Consider the following 16,748-nt stretch of genomic DNA (forward strand, 5'->3'; position numbering starts at 1 on the left):
TCCTCAGCACAGAATTTACAATGACCATGTCCTTGATTCCGTATACAAGACCTGTTGGACTAAGGAATATGAGTTGTAATTTTTGTTACCTCTGGGCTGATAGCTTCATCACTAAGTTGAGATTCGAGCGTTTGCAAAATGCATGCCGCCGTCGCCTTCGTGGTCCCCGCGAAGGAAAGGGTTGGAGGTGTGAACCACGGTACTGCGGTGACACACCAGACACTCCAGCGAACAACATCAAAGCTATTGCAATCATACCGTATATCAAAGTACAATCTCAAAGACCAAGCCCAACCCAGAACCAGACCGTAGTCTGAGTCAAAGGCGCATTCTATTCTTGGAGGTGTGAGTTCGGCTCCAAGTTGTGGATCTGCTCAGGTGGTAGAGTTACAGGCTATATGGTTCAAACGCCTAAGGACATCACCACGCGTTAATTGAATGCCATGCACGTGACTTCTTGTTCCCCGCCTTCTCTGCGTTTGATGCGAGGCTCTCATCCGTAATGTGGCCTCACGAGGTTTATTCCACATTTTGAATCGTGCTGGCTTCGCAAGCCTGGTGGGCGTCTAACCTAAAGAGCCCAATACTGGCATGAGGTACTATGCTCTGCAGAATCAATCTCACATATAGAACTAGCTCCAGGAATGCGCGTGTCGTGACGTCCTGAAGTTGCTGTGGGGATGAAAGAGGAAGGTTAATAGGCTTGGCAATTCTGACCCGTGGACGCGAAAGTGGACCGCGCTAGTGGACCGCGTCGCGTTTGCATGGGGAATCTCTGATGCACTGACGTCTGTGATGTACCTTTCTTCTGCCCAACGCACCGCAACCTCACCTCGCCCTCACCCCTTGGAGCCCAGCAAACGCTCTCCTACTGACGCTCCTTTGACAGATTTAAGACCGCCCAACTGCCTGCGCGCCTTCCCTCCTTCTACAACCACCTGCGCCGGGCACTGAACGGGCGCGACGGACTCTGCAGCATAGATAGCATCCCCTAGATAGTCACAAGTGTAGCCCTTTGTGCTCGCATAGAGGCTCTGAGGACAGTGAATGCTGCACTGCGCTTCGTCATCTCGGAGGGATTGTGAGCGGGGCGCCGCCCTAAGCAGGAAGGGCCTGGGTGAGGCATCATGGCGGAAATCCTCGAGAAGATAGAGTAAGTACTGACGCTTACCAAACCTCATCCCTATCACCTCGATTGCTTCAGGTCGGCCTGGAATATTTCTACACGTACCCTCCTGTCATTACCAGCAGCTACATCCACATGCCAGACATGGCTAACCTTGTGTCTCACAGCGAGCTCCAACAGCTACCCGAAGAACAACATCTATTCTGCCCTCGAGTCGGCGATGACGGATCAGTATACTACGACGAAGACGTTGCGGCATACCCGCCCGAAACCGATCCCACCGAACTCGCCGACCGTAAGCTTAAGCTCGAAGCCGCCGAAGACAGGAAATGGACCGCGCTCAAGGCAACCGAGATACTTGCATTCGACGGAGAGGAGGCAGCACCGCACAAGGAGTGGCTAGTCAGCAGGCTGAACAGCCTCATGCAGAGCTGCGATGTCTGTGTGAGGGTCTTCCACCAGAGCAGAGCGGAATGGCGAACACGGCTGATCGACTCCTACGACGAGGACAACATTGGGGATTTCTTACAAGTGGTAGACAACCAATGCCTGGGTCGCATACAGAAGGGCTTGGACGATGCCAACGATATACTCAGCAAAGCCGAACCGAAGACGCGCTCAGTCCGACTGTTACCGAACGAATGTACATACGGCTTCTTTGAAGCACTCAGCTGCGACGCCTTAATACGAAACGAGGAACTCCTCCAGCGACACTTCGACGCACCATTCGACATGGTACAAACAAAAAAGCGATTGAAGGTCCAGACATACCTCCCCGCTATGACAAGATTCCTGTTCAGCAGAGTCGACAGACGGCATAAGTGGGCGACGGAGTCATGGTCAACTTTCAAGAGGCCCATGCTAAAGTCAGAGTGGGATTGGGCTGTACGGGATTACGTCACGAGTGTTATGATGAAGGTTCAGATGAGCAACTTGGACTTGTCCATCGTACCGCTCTTCTGGGGCGGCATGCGGCTCATAGTAGCAAAGATGGACAGGGACTTAATCACGGACTCTCTACGGGGCCTTGATGGAGACTTCTATCGACTGATGCTTGATCACCTCTCACTGAAGTCTGAGGGCTTCCTCGATCTGATTGCGACCATGAAGCAGCTGCTGGAGAAGTCACCGATCGACTACTGGGACGGCATGAATGCTGTCACCCCTTCCATTGCCACAGTGGTAGAGCAGGTGTTCAATAGCCCTGTCTTCAATCAGCTCCTTCTTGCAACGGCGGAGGCAAATGAGCAGAACATGAACAATCTTCACGCTGCGTTCGGCTGGATACCCGTCTTCCTCGACTCTATCAAGCTATCCAACCTTGGACCGTCTGTCCGACCTTTTGCGCAAGCGCTACTTGGCCGCTGTCAGTCCGACCGCTACCCCCCTGCGGCTAGAGCATACTGCTACAAGGAAGGTCTCAAAGTACTGGATTACGCCTTCAGGAAGATGGGCGAAGGCAAGACCATCGACAAGTTTGTTGGACAACCAACCGTTAACGGCATGCTGGATTTGCTATCGACTTTTATACAGTCTCTCGTCACGAGCCTCAAAACCTTCAAGCAAAATAAGGAAAACCAAGAGGATATGCAACTGACCCTCTCAGTGATCGAGCATGCATTCAAGCTGGAGGCGCAGTCTCTCATTATTGAGCGGCAGCTTATCTCTGCGCAGCGGCCATCGCCCACCGAAACGCCCCCATCAAGCCCACTATGGAAAACGGTTCTACGAGCAATAGGGCCCGATAGCTTAGAACTTGCTACGCATTTGCTGATAGCTGGGAGAGGCTTGATTGGCATCGAAACACTGCAGATGAAGTCGGGTGTCGACAAGGTACCCCAAACGGTACGACACTTCAACGACCGTTTCAGACTACTTTCTCAGTCCGTCACCGATGTTGTGGAGAAAATGTCAGAATTCGACCCCAAATTACTGCAAGCTTTGTTCGGACAACAGCCTGCAGCAAGCGCCATCGTCTCACTAATGTTTTCGTCCACGGAAGATACTCGCAACTCCGCTATTGAGCTTCTGAAGGTCATTAGTGGGGAAGAAGAGCGCCGAGGAGCTCTGCAACATATCTTGAGAGCCCATTATAGGCACGTTGTTCGAGGCATCTCGGACTCAGTCCGACAAGTTCGGCTGAAGAAGGCCTTCGCTCCCGCACCAAGTATGATACGGACATGTACCGACATTATTGACATCCTTTGCAACTCTCAAGACGGTATTTTGCGAGGCCGAGAATACGACTCCAACGACGCTGCAGCAACAATGAACCTATGGGAGAGCCTATGGGATTCACTAACGATGATCTTCGCCACCACTGAAGCCTGGAGTAACTTGGGTTTCTACGACAAACACATGATGATGGACTTTTGCCGAGACACTATGCAATTTGCCGATGTTCTGTTCGACCAATGCAGCATCTTTGCAACTGCGCTGAAACCACCTACCGGCGATGAAGAAGAGGCAACATCAAAAACAGCGTTACTCAAAGAGCTGCTTGCTCGGCCTGCAAACGCGATGGAAGGCCTGGCAAAATGGCTTCGACTTCGTGACGAGTTTCTGTCTAGTAAATCCGTCACTTTGATTAGCAAGCTTCTTGTTCGTCTACATCGTGTGTCTATCGAGATCGACCCCGATGCGCTCTCGTACATGGAACGAGTTCTCTCAGGAGACGTCCGGGCGAAGCTGAGTCAGACGCAACAGGCCGAGCTGCAGCAAGCGCTGGAAGAGCATCTGGGCCGCCCGCTCGTGAAGGAAGAAGAGCCCGCGCAACCCAAGCAAGCCTCTATCAGCAAATGGATGGCTCCTGGAACGGCACAGTCTACGGCAGATGCTAAAGCTAAGTTGTTGGCCAGCATGACTTCCGGGTCTAGTAAGTTCCAGGAGCGACGTGAGCAGATGAGAGCCGCCGAAGCGAAGGCTGCGCAACAGAAAGCTCTCAACGACAATAAGAAGAATACCCAGGAAGAGTTCAAGCGCAAGCGGCAGGCCGAAAAACTAAAGCGCGAACAAGAGAAAGCTGCTGCGATCGCTAAGGCAAAGGCAGCCCGGGGCGCTTCAGGTCTCACCGCCGAAGCCGGCTCTGGCCTCGAAGGCTTAGGTGTCCTAGGCAAAGATCAAGCTGCGAAGGGAGAGGGATTGATGCATTCTTCTGATGAATCATCCGACTCAGACGGTGACATCGATGAGGATTTGTTTGGCATCAAGAAGACTAAGGTCAAAACTGGACCGAAGACGAACATTGTCAACGAAGTCAAGATTCAGATGCCGACGAAGAAGAAGAGAGCTCAGCGTTCTGCCAAAGACATGCGTGCTCGTCTGGCGCCTGATCTCAGCAGTCTGCACCGTACTATCCTTGGCTGGAACTACTTCCACGAAGGCGACTTCCCGCCCAAGTCTAGGGAAGACCAGTACTCTAAGGTTCTCAGTACTTTCCGTACATCTAATGATTACCAGAACACGTTCGAGCCTCTTTTGACTCTGGAGGCATGGCAAGGTTTCGTCAAGGCTCGTGAAGAGAACCAGTCCAAGCCATTCGAAATCAGAATTACGTCGCGAGCTGCTGTCGACATGTTCCAGGAAGTTGGTAGCACTATGACCCACGTTGAGAACAAGGAAGTCTTCATTTCTGAAGGAGACATCATACTCTTCTCGCGGACCAAGTCGCCCTCTGCGAATGAGCCCACATGTCTTGCCAGGGTATTCCGCGTGAAGAGGAAGCAACAGCACATCGAAGTTTCGTACCGGGTCGTACCAGGCAATCCTTTGTCAACCTCACTGCAGCCGAACAACACTATCCTCGGCTTCAAACTCGAATCGATTACTTCTCTAGAGCGCGAATACGGTGCGTTGAAAGGTCTTCAGTACTATGATCTGTGTGACGAGATCATCCGCGCGAAGCCCTCTCCGCTTTTAACCTACAAGGATAGCCAAATCCAGCCGCTCATTTCCAACTACGACGTGAACCCGGCGCAGGCGAAGGCCATTAAGTCTGCCATTGATAACGATGCGTTCACGTTGATTCAAGGGTAATTCCAACATCCGCGTGTCGGCAATTACTATACTAACAAAACTGCAGACCACCTGGTTCCGGAAAGACCAAAACAATTACCGCCATCGTTGGAGCGATTCTCAGCGACAGTCTTCGCAACCGCGGCACCGCCATCGCTATTCCAGGCCAGCAACGCTCAGATGCTGCTTCGAAGAAATTGCTTGTCTGCGCGCCGAGTAACGCGGCCGTCGATGAGTTGGTCATGCGTTTCAAGAACGGCATCAAGACCCTCAGCGGTGAGTCGCGCAAACTCAACATTGTGCGCTTAGGTCGTGGCGACGCTATCAAAGCCAGTGTACAGGATGTGACGCTAGAAGAGCTTGTCAATAAGCGACTAGGTGTAGATCCATCGAACGGCAACGACCGAGAAGCGACGCAAAAGCTCTTCCAGGAACACAAGCAAATTTCCGATCAATTGAAGCAGGCCTACCAGCAACGAGATACTGGGGAGGTCAAAGGCGAAGCTGCGAGCAAGCTAGACGACGATATCAACGCGTTGCGCAGGCGGAAGACGGCCCTGGGTACAAAGATTGACAATGTCAAAGATGACGAAAAGCTCGCCGGTCGTAACGCAGACCTGAACCGACGACGAGCACAGGAAGCAGTCTTGAATGACGCACACGTCATTTGCGCAACACTCAGCGGCTCTGGACACGAAATGTTCCAGGGCCTGAGCATTGAGTTCGAAACTGTTATTGTGGATGAGGCTGCGCAGTGTGTTGAGATGAGCGCTCTTATTCCCCTTAAGTATGGTTGCGCCAAGTGTATCTTGGTCGGAGATCCGAAGCAATTGCCTCCAACAGTCTTCTCGAAGAAGGCGGCCAAGTTTCAATACGAACAGAGTTTGTTCGTTCGCATGCAAAAGAACCACCCAGACGACGTGCATCTACTAGACACCCAGTATCGTATGCACCCGGAGATCAGCTTGTTCCCCAGTCGAACGTTCTACGACGGCCGACTCTTGGACGGTGGCGATATGGCCGCCCTGCGCAAGCAACCTTGGCATCAGAGCATGCTGCTTGGACCCTACCGCTTCTTCGATGTCCAGGGTCAGCACCAAGCTGCTCCGAAGGGCCACTCGCTTATCAACATTGCCGAAATCAGTGTCGCGATGCAATTGTACAAACGAGTCACTTCCGACTATCCCGATTATGACTTCAAGGGAAAGATTGGCATTATCACACCGTACAAGAGCCAGTTGCGTGAACTCAAACAGCGTTTCATGAACGCATACGGTCAGAACATCATCGAAGATATCGACTTCAACACTACAGATGCTTTCCAAGGTCGTGAAAGCGAGATCATTATCTTCTCCTGTGTACGAGCCTCTCCGTCAGGTGGCGTTGGTTTCCTCCAGGACATCCGTCGTATGAACGTCGGTCTCACGCGTGCCAAATCGTCTCTGTGGGTGTTGGGTAACTCCAGTTCGCTCATGCGTGGACCATTCTGGGAGAAGCTTATACTAGACGCCAAAGAGAGGAAGCGGTTTTCCGCTCAAGATGTGCCAAAGATGCTGAACCAGCATTCTAGCAAGTTCCCGGCACCAAAGGAGGGTTACGTGCAACCTAATCGTCCCACACCAGAGGTCAAATTGGAAGTAAAGTCAGAGCCCATGAGCAGGGCAGCCAGCAATCAGTCGAGTACCTCTTCAGAATCAGCGCCTAAGGCTATCAAACAAGAGATCAAGTCGGAGATAAAGAACGAACGAACACTGGTACATCACGAGAAGCGCAAGTTTCAAGACAGTAACGACGCAGGCGTAACCAAGCACGAGAGTAGCGACGCCGAGATGGAAGACGCTCCGTCTGACTCTGCCTCCAATACTATGAATGGTGGCAGTGGGCGATCAACGCCGGCTGGCATGGCCGATGCCCAGCGCAAGAGCTCAACGCCCAGTGGAGAGACGAGTAACGGAACGCATGGCGCGGTCGCTCCTCCGCCAGGGGATGTCATTGGCGGCATGTCGATGGCAAAGCCCAAGATCCGCAGACGACCTCGCGAACCACCAAACCCTTTTATCAAGAATAAGAAGCCAAAGAATGGCTGATTGTACATTATCTGGTCAACTGGAGCTGCTGGAGCAGCATGATTTCCTTATGTATATGATTTGGCAACAGCTACTTCCAGTAGTATGTGGCATCATCTGGCGTGGCGGACACTTTGATCAGCATTGTCTGGCGTTCTGTCGCGTTCCTGTGTATATGTAGCTATCCGACATTATTACTTCCTGGGGCCATACGCCCTGATATCGTATTAGATGAAGATCGGCCACGATGCCTAAAGGGGCGCTCTGTGGCTGAGATCTGGCAGGTAATGATCGACGTGCGTGCCGTGAGCTGAATCGCGTTGAGTGTGAACTACCGTACGTCTTTCCCGACGTCGGGGAATATCTAAAGCGTGTTATAGCCTAGAGCGTGCAGTTCGGCGTCTTCTAGACATCAGAGCGCAGTGCATTGATCACGACTATGCGTGGTCGCAGCATCGCAAGTGCGTGAGGGCCACGACTTCCTCTGGCTAGTCAGGAGTTCCTGTACCACCGTGACGCACACCGCCCATTCTCAATTATTGGATTCTGCACTCCACATCATTCAAGCAAAAATCGACAGTCCCTTGTCGCGGATCATTCTGCATCGGCATATGCCTCAATGCATCAAAGCGCGATATCAGCAAGGCGCTCCCCTCGTCGCCGGATCAAGCAAGCCGCACTGCCCTCAATCTCTACTTGTACTACATCACCACCAATCACCATGGTGCACTCGTACTACAAAACAATGCGCCCAGTTATCGTCATCGGCGAGCGACACATTCTCCAGATCGTGGCTGGCTTGCAGCTTGAGTTCCGCGGCGAGTTCTAAAATGTTTTGTGGGCAAACAATTAAAGTTTGTGCTCCTCGGCTGCAAACATCCTTTGCGTCGCGGAGATTCCACTACTTTCAAATGCTACTCCTATCATTTTGACCTTTCCAGGGCAAAGACATCTCCCGATCTATGCGACCTCATTGTCGGCTACCGGCTTCGCTGTCAATACGCTGTAGTGTCACGTTGCTCACCTCACGGCATCACGAGCTCGAGAAGTGATCCCTACACTCAGATCCGCCCCTGATTACACCACATTACTTTCCTCCTGTCGAATTTGAGAAACTGTCTTATCTGCAGCAGGCTTAGGCGCGAAGAAAGCTGCCGGTCGCCATACTTCCTAGACACTAAGGCCAAACCCACGTCGCCTCTGCCAATCAACGAAGCCAACCCTCCACCTACCCCTGCTTGGGGTTACAGCCAACAAGCAGCGGTCTTCGTGAGATACAACACTACTGCGTCTGCTGAGTTACCCATCTCCTGGCTGTACCACAATCTGAGCCAGCTTTCCCTGCTACGCAGTACTTACAGCTCACGTTTAGGCATCGGGTTTGAATGAGGACTGTTGTTCCCAAGTCGGCTTTAAGGGTACCTAGCAGCCAGATTGCAGTCATGATGTCGTCTGCTTCGACAGAAAATCTCTTGAACTCGTTTCCAATGTTCGGGAATACCAGATGGAGTGTTCTTGAATATACTGGGGCGTTGGGAGAGACGTGTAAGATGAACACAAGCGTGTCGTCCGAGTCGCTCAAGCGCAATTCAACGGCCTCGACGCAGGACGAAAACACCCCGCCGACCACTGCAGGGACTCCACCGACTGGCTATGGCTTGTCATCACCGGTGCACTTTATAGACGAGTCTGGGTGCCAACGAAGACGCAAAGGCTCTTTCCTCAACCATACCCCACGACATTTCGAAATGCGGTCTTCAAAGCCACTCGACGTGTACCAACCTTCCAGAAGTTTCAAAGAGAACTACTCGCGTCCTAGAACGTCGCAAGGGTTCCGTTCGCCCAGCAACAATCGTATCGCTGCAAGTCCACGTGCTTGTAGCTCGTCAACAGCGTCACATACTACTGGAAGGTCCACCGCGATTGAGTCTCGGGAGGCAATCGAGCTTGACTCCAAGGAAATATCGTCACCATCGTCACTTGAGGTCTATCAACCGTCAGCCAGGCCAAATCGACGCTCGTCCTCCGTTCCTTTGGCCAGAGTGCTTACTTATGAGCCTTGCTCCGCTTTGTCTTCCGAGCGTATAAGCCGCAATGCCAATATTGGAAACGCAAACATCCCAATCAATCGCCCACAAGATAAGAAGCGCCAGCGCCGCCAGACGCCATTCAAAGTAACGATGCCGAATATAACGAATGCCGCACGACATGCGCCACTGGAGCCACTGGTAGCCAAGCACCGACGCAAGGCTAGCTATGACACCATGAGCGAGCTGCTACCTGAAATCGAAACCGAGCAAGCTGGAGAAATGGGTACTTTTGGGGTGATCCAGAGATACTTCGATAGCCAGACGGGCGGTCCAGTGTCTGTATCGAAGGCGATTTGTCACGCCTACTCACCAGACCCACAAGATGTTCCCCTTCCAGTTTCGCCTGAGCCTACTCTTCCGAAGTCGACCAGAGAGCCTATCTATATCTATGCCATTGGTGAACCAGATCTGCATGAGCCGCCACCAGCAGTACCGGATCGAAGTCCAAAGCGGCTCACGAACCCAAGCTTCCCAACCCAGATCGAGCCTGCCGTCTCCACGCATGAAGAGTTTGTCTTCGTAGATGAGGAGCAACATTCGTTGTATGACGACGACAAGCAACTGGAGGGTGATCTCCACGTTCGGAAGAAGCGAATCTCAAAACGCCTTGACGTAGGACAGGCTGGCCGCGTAGGTTCCTCGCAGGTAGGACGATTGGCGCCACCAATTCTCAGCCATGATGCACTGACAGCGAGTGCTGATCTTGGTCTGAATGATCTCAGCTACTACCTGAAACATACTGGACCATCTACAGACCCTCAGTCTACGGCACAACCGCGCAAGCAAATGAAGCTGTTCAAAGTCAAGCAGCGCAAGACTCTGGCTGCTCGTGTTGGATCAGTGGAAGGCTCTCCTCAGCGAGCACGCAGACAGGCGCCTATTCCGACGTGCGCCCGCGAGATGACCACGTCTGGAGGCGCGCGACATCTTAGGATCGTTATACCGACCGAAAGCCCTCGCAACACTCAGCTGGTTGCTGTTCCCACATCTCAACCTCCAAAACAACGACGCTCCCGACATATCGCCATCACATTCGACGAGGAGATGCTGAATCCCCTCGCCAGCCCGAAAGTGGAGCGTATAATGGCCAGCCATGGGCGTCGTTCGTTCTCCGAACCAGCTCCTGTGTCGCCGCGGAGCCCGAAGAGGCTACCCAAGTCACCAAAGCTGGTGCCTGCTGATGACCACCCACTAGCGGTATCTCCCGAGCCACGGTCAAACCGAGAAGATCAGACGAGAGCTCGGAAGCTGCGAGACTTGCAGCGCATCAAGCGCAAGCCATTGCCGACGTACGAACAGAAAGAGCAGCATCCCGAGCCGGTTGCTGGAGCGTTACCGACGCCAGCTCACACACCAGAACCTCTGTCAGATTCAGTCGCGATTGACAGTGGCCATGACGAGGTTGCCGAGGAAGAGAGTTCGATCAGCAAGATGGCACGGATGCAGGAGAAGGCCATGTTGCTGCAGAGACAGAACATGGAGCTCACAGAGGCGCTGGCGAAGATTGTGGGGCTCGACCTTGAAGATGGAGATCTGAAGCCGGAGGACGTGCTGAAAGCAGTCAGGCAGGTCAAGTTCTCGCGATAAAGATAGTAACAGGCGGACGAGTGTGGGTACCCGATAATCTGCATTGCGATTAAATATATCTTTAATTTGTGACCGGACTCTGTCAATGCTTTGGTGTCGCAATACGATCGTGACGAGCCGACACGAGGAAGCTCCTGAAGATCATGACGAGGCTTCCCTGAATGTTCCAAATATAGATCTGGTTCCTGGATGCTTGGCACATTGCTCAGCTATCGCAACGAATTGTGTAGCCACCTTGCTGAGTACCTAGGCATCTTTAGAATCAAACCGCTGCACTGTTCTCGTTTATTCAACGTCTAAATTATCGCTCTCAAGCTCACATCAAGCTATCAGTTGTCTTGAGAGCCGCGACCTTCTTCTCACCGCCTGCTTATCGATAAGACACCAAAGACCCCCGCGACCCCCAGTCCCGCGCGTTGACACCAGCTGTAGAGAGACTGGTCGATTGCGTCGCAAACCTCGTCACAACTCAACTAGCCACCTATACCTCTTTCCCACCAGCTCGAAGCGAGTCGTAAACACAATGTCAACGACCGAAGGCCCACTTTTCAGCTCCGAGCTCATCTCGCCCGAAGTCCTCAAAGCACTCCCAGAAGGCTACAGCTGCCGACCGCTCGAGAGGAAAGACTATCACAATGGCTTCCTAGATGTACTGAGGGTGCTCACCACAGTGGGAGACATAACTGAAGAGGTACGACAACCTCCTCAGCCCCCTACAGCAAGCAAGACATAGCTCTGCGACGTCCACTCCGAAGCAAACACACGTAGCACGAGCGCACCGCTAACACAACAACCTCCCCACAGCAATGGAACAAACGCTACGACTGGATGTCCGCCCGCAACGACGAATACTTCCTCCTCTGCATCACCGACTCATCCAACGCCATCGTCGGCACCGGCGCCCTCATCGTCGAACGCAAGTTCATCCACCAGCTCGGCCTCGTAGGACACATTGAGGATATTGCTGTAGCCAAGGACCAGCAGGGCAAGAAGCTGGGTCTGAGGATCATCCAGGCGCTGGACTTTGTCGCGGAGAAGGTGGGCTGCTACAAGACTATCTTGGATTGCTCAGAGGCGAATGAGGGATTCTATGTTAAATGTGGGTTTAAGAGGGCGGGGCTGGAGATGGCGCATTATTATGGGCGGTAGATGTGTTGAGAGGGAGATGAGATGCATAGTGAGGGCGTTATTTGGAGGGATTGAAGAGACTATTAGATCTATGGGATATAGACTATCGACAGAGTATAGCTAGAGCATAGAAATCTGGTATGGAGCTGCGCGTAAATGTCGTTCTCTTCAGATGCGTCTATTGTGACCAGGAGAAGTCCCCCGGATTTGCGCACCAGACCTGATGCTCCAGATATTGAGAAATATATGTATCACGATCAATGATCTTAACGCAAAATGATAAAGAGCGCGTGTTGTACTGTTTTTGTTATTGATCCCAGGGATGTTTGCTGCACTTTAGGGCCATGGTGGATCAGCTAAACCTCGATTTGCTCGCTTGCACTCTACCACCAACGCCGTCATCACCGCCGCCGCGCAACTTGAGAATCCAAGACAACGATTACTATCGAAAAAGCAACTTATCGCCGATGGCGGATGCTCCTGATTATCGCTTGGACCGCAGCAATCTGGTGATTATTTGATTTAGGCGGGGGTTGAAATTTATGATTGTGGACGAGTCATTCAAGATCAAGAGATAGTTCGCGGGCAAGATGGCACACGATGAGCAACACGAGAATCGCGAAACCAGAACGCCACGAACTAGCGAGAAGAACACAGATCACGCAGAAGTGGGAAAAGCACAATCAATAGCGAAGCCCGAAAACCAAGAATCTACAGGCGACAAGTTCTCACCCTATGACACATCCAGTGCACCTAAGGTTTCTACCGGCCTCCCACCCGAGATATGGACCATAATGCAATCTGCGCCGGCAAACCTTGCGCCTGAGTACTTTCTCGAAACCAGTCGCGACCTGCTCGAGAACCCTAATCGGACCTCAACCCATCTTGCGCGCGCAGAGCTTTCCTACCAAAGTTTCACAGACGCAACATATAATCCCAAGGCTAGTATCCCAGAGGAACTGGCAAGTATTGTCAAGCATCTACGACCAGAATGCCGACCGCAACTGATCGATGGAGGTATAGAAGGGTACGAGCTAGAGTACACGGTTGTACGGAAACTCATACCTCGGAATCCGAAGTTGGATGACTCGCTGATGCAGACTTGTCATCTGTTTGTATCGCATGAAGACGTTACTGTCACCAGTACAGATGGAAAGGAGGAGACTGTTAAAGCAGAGCGGTATATGGTTGTATACATTCCTCATGCTGCAACCCCAGAAGCCATTCCCTACTATCACCCCAAAGTCCGCTTGTTGGCCATGCTATATACATACTTTCCATCCACCTCTACATCATCACATACATCTCTGATATACGCACCCGGGCACCTATCTATCCATTACTCCCTCTTCCCTGGCCAACCTCTCGATAACCGCCTCTCGCGCACTGGTCTCAAGCTTCTGGAAGTCATTCACAAACACTCGCGCGGTCGGCAAGCTGGGTATAAGAAGCGCGTTCATCACGATCAAGTCATCAGTCAAAAGAAGTTCCAGGACACATATGCATTCTTGAAGGGCAAGTATGCAAAAGATCTGATCGAAGGATGGGTGGAGCAGACGCCTGCTGAGAAACATGTTTTCGAAGACCTGGGTATTGCTGCCTTCCTCATGGAGCTATGGACGGACATGTACGGACCTAAAGACAAAATCAAGCATGACGAGGACTTTATGGAAGGGGAGGAAGATGCGAAAGAGCAAAATTATAAAACAGCACAAGCTAGCTTTCCAGGCTTCGTAGACATCGGCTGCGGAAACGGTCTGCTCGTCCACATCCTCAACGCCGAAGGTTGGCAGGGCTGGGGTTTCGACGCCCGACGAAGAAAAACATGGGAAACCTTCCCTCCACACCACACTGAGAAACTGCAAGAAATGCTCCTCGTACCTGAGATACTCCAACCACCTCCCTCTGACACAAATCCCCCCTCAACACCCCACCACAACGGCGTCTTTCCACCCGGTACCTTCATCATCAGCAATCACGCCGACGAACTCACCCCATGGACACCGTTACTGGCGTACCTCAATTCCTCGCCTTTTATCGCCATACCATGCTGTTCGCATGACTTTGGTGGAACGAGATTTCGCGCGCCGGCGCATGCAAAACACGTTATACCTGATCCCATGACGGCGGATTCGAAGAAGCCCAAGCAACCTTCTGCGTATGCCAGTCTGTGCAGTTGGGTATGCCATCTAACAGAGGAGACGGGGTTTGTGGGTGAGAAGGAGCATCTGAGGATTCCTAGTACGAGGAACATCGCTGTGCTGGGGAGGGCCCCGCTCAAGCAAGAAGGACGCGACGATGGTCAGGCGAGTGTAGAGGAGAGACTCGAGTTCTTGAGGGTTTTGGTGGAGAAGGAATCAGGTGGGCAGCCGATCGGGCAGACTTGTGTTAATTGGATGCAGAGTGGCGATGGGTTGATGAAGACTGGAAAGGGCGGACATTGAGACGGACGATCCTCTGTGCTACGAGATAGTGAAGAAGTGCAAGGCGCCTTATGTCGCGTCATGATCGTTCAACCCAATATCAACGAGGTGCAGCTGACATGATCTGTGGCAAGACACGCCCTCAGATGCACAAGGAGCAAATCAAACAGGATAATTCACTGAAGGTTATGGGGTATCATTGAGGACGTGGTTGTCCAGGACTGCATCATCGCAACTTAGACAAGCGATCCATTCGTAGTATCATCCGGTCATTTCGCCGTATCCGAACCCATTTTGTAATGCAGTAAAGCCCGACATGAAGATGAAACCGTATCTAGCCTTACTCCAGAAAGTCCTCAACTGCTTACGAAGCAGGAGCAGCGCCGCGTCCCCGGCCGAAGCCACCACGGAACTCGGGCTTGAACTCGCCAGGGGCAGCACCCTCAGCCTTCTCGCCAGCGTCACGGCGGCGGTAGCCGTCACGGTCACCACCACGGTCACCGCCACGTCCACCACGGCCGCCACCACGGCGCTCACGGTCGTCACCGCCGCCGAGCATACCCCGGGGAGGAGCAGAGCGCTGCTGCTTGATGTGGGTCTGGGGAACGATCTCGGCGGGGAGGTGGAGCCATTCACGGAGGTAGTCGAGACCCTCAGGGGTGAGGGTGTAGTAGTACCATTGCCATGAGAAGCGGGTCTTGAGGTAACCGCGCGAGGTCAAAGACTGGCCTGTTGACTGTTAGGGGCCGACGATGTCGCAGTGCAGTAGGAGGTACTGACAAGCCTTGACGACGTAAAGGTTCTTGGTGTCGATCTCGCCGTGCTTGGGAAGGTTGAAGTCCTTCTTAGCAACCAGAACTCCCTCTGTGGTGACCGTGTGTCAGCCTATCCTTATATGCAGCAAAGCCGCGAAAATGTATAATTGTGCCATAGCCATGGCTCGAGTGCGCGGGGATACTAACCTCTGAAGAGGTACCTGAAGAGAAGACTGGTTAGCAAATGTGTTCAATTGTGTGGAAGGGAATCAGGTGTAGCTCAGCCCATATCAAGTCGTATCATTTCGTGCGAAACTCAGAGCTCGAATGCGCCGTGACGTTGTTGGTGGTAGAGGTAGACTAACTCGTGGATCTTCTTGCGGTCGGCCTTGGGGATGAGCATCTTGACGGTTTGCGAGAAGTCTCGGGATGTCAGGAGTTGTGGTTGAAGGTCGATAAGGGCAGAAGTTCGCTGTAGAGAGCAGGCGATTTCGAGTGATGGGTGCGAAGCTAGTCTAAGCGAGCGCTATGACCAGCTGTTGCGGTTCCGCCAAGGCCCGGTCCCCAATCTTCAAGACTCAGTCGCCTGCTTCCTCAACAGACCACTCTCACCCACCAACAAGCAACTTTCAGTTTAATCAGAGTTAAAACTCCCAAATCGCATTTGGAAGCGATCGCGATATTCACCACGCACGCGCGGCATACACAACACCGCGTCGCAACCATGGACACCGCCACTCAGTCCCCCATCACCGTCATCGTCAACAGTATTCGCGGGCAGAACATCGCCTTTGCGACGCAAAAGGATGCGCCCCTTACCTCCATCTACGATACACTCTACGAACGCGCACCATGGATCCAGAACTCATCCTACATCCTGACCACCAACTCGCGCCGCTCCGTACGTCATGACGCTGCGCCCGTGTCGTCGCTCTTGTCCTCGCCTGCAGACACTTTTCTATCCCTACGCCTGACCGTACCACTATGTGGTGGAAAGGGTGGTTTCGGATCTATCCTGCGCGCCCAGGGTGGTCGCATGTCCTCGCGCAAGAAGAAGCAGGGCGACGTGAATGGATCATCTCGAAACCTGGACGGGCGACGCCTGCGCACAGTCACTGAAGCCAAGGTGCTTGCCGAGTACCTCGCGATCAAGCCCGAGATGGAGCAGCGCGAAAAGGAGGAGCGACGGAAGAAGTGGGAGGACATCGTGGCCAGCACCGAGCGCAAGCAAGAAGAGCTACAAAACAGCAGAGGCACAGCACGTCTTGATGGGAAGTGGGTTGAGGACAAAGAGGAAGCAGAGAACAAGACGAGAGAAGCTATCGAGAAAATGCTGATGGCACAACGAGATAGCTCAGAGGACGAAGAGGACGAGGCTCAACCGACCGCTTCTTCGTCAAAACCTGTGCAACAACGGGCCATGTTCGGCTGGGACGACGAAGATGATGAGTTCATGAGCGATAGCGAGGAAGAGGACGAGGTCTCCGAGGAGGACGTCAAGCCAGTGATCGAAGGAAAGGGGAAAGCCAAGGCCGTCTGAGATCCGTCGCACAGCCAGA

General features: G+C 52.7%; 6 protein-coding genes across 6 annotated transcripts; 5 read left to right on the forward strand and 1 right to left on the reverse strand.

Annotated features, from left to right (window-relative positions):
* Positions 1–1,127: 1,127 nt before the first annotated feature.
* Positions 1,128–7,227, forward strand: J4E83_003898 (uncharacterized protein; the record flags this gene model as incomplete). Its single annotated transcript, XM_049330831.1, has 3 exons — positions 1,128–1,153; positions 1,294–5,157; positions 5,208–7,227. 3 exons carry the CDS (start codon positions 1,128–1,130, stop codon positions 7,225–7,227), a joined length of 5,910 nt encoding a protein of 1,969 aa, XP_049190248.1.
* Positions 7,228–9,386: 2,159 nt separating this feature from the next.
* J4E83_003899 (uncharacterized protein) lies at positions 9,387–10,883 on the forward strand (the record flags this gene model as incomplete). Its single annotated transcript, XM_049330832.1, has 1 exon — positions 9,387–10,883. One exon carries the CDS (start codon positions 9,387–9,389, stop codon positions 10,881–10,883), a length of 1,497 nt encoding a protein of 498 aa, XP_049190249.1.
* A 523-nt stretch (positions 10,884–11,406) lies between these two features.
* Positions 11,407–12,032, forward strand: J4E83_003900 (uncharacterized protein; the record flags this gene model as incomplete). Its single annotated transcript, XM_049330833.1, has 2 exons — positions 11,407–11,574; positions 11,688–12,032. The coding sequence occupies 2 exons, from the start codon at positions 11,407–11,409 to the stop codon at positions 12,030–12,032; spliced, it is 513 nt and encodes a 170-aa protein (XP_049190250.1).
* Positions 12,033–12,553: 521 nt separating this feature from the next.
* On the forward strand, positions 12,554–14,455 carry J4E83_003901 (uncharacterized protein; the record flags this gene model as incomplete). The annotated part of the gene is made up of 2 exons (XM_049330834.1): positions 12,554–12,559; positions 12,590–14,455. The coding sequence occupies 2 exons, from the start codon at positions 12,554–12,556 to the stop codon at positions 14,453–14,455; spliced, it is 1,872 nt and encodes a 623-aa protein (XP_049190251.1).
* A 343-nt stretch (positions 14,456–14,798) lies between these two features.
* Positions 14,799–15,592, reverse strand: J4E83_003902 (uncharacterized protein; the record flags this gene model as incomplete). Its single annotated transcript, XM_049330835.1, has 3 exons — positions 14,799–15,163; positions 15,215–15,298; positions 15,529–15,592. 3 exons carry the CDS (start codon positions 15,590–15,592, stop codon positions 14,799–14,801), a joined length of 513 nt encoding a protein of 170 aa, XP_049190252.1.
* Positions 15,593–15,913: 321 nt separating this feature from the next.
* J4E83_003903 (uncharacterized protein) lies at positions 15,914–16,729 on the forward strand (the record flags this gene model as incomplete). The annotated part of the gene is made up of 1 exon (XM_049330836.1): positions 15,914–16,729. One exon carries the CDS (start codon positions 15,914–15,916, stop codon positions 16,727–16,729), a length of 816 nt encoding a protein of 271 aa, XP_049190253.1.
* Positions 16,730–16,748: the final 19 nt, after the last annotated feature.

This window comes from Alternaria metachromatica (assembly GCF_023757995.1).
Source record: "Alternaria metachromatica strain BMP 0045 chromosome Unknown scaffold_6, whole genome shotgun sequence".
NCBI lineage: Eukaryota > Fungi > Ascomycota > Dothideomycetes > Pleosporales > Pleosporaceae > Alternaria > Alternaria metachromatica.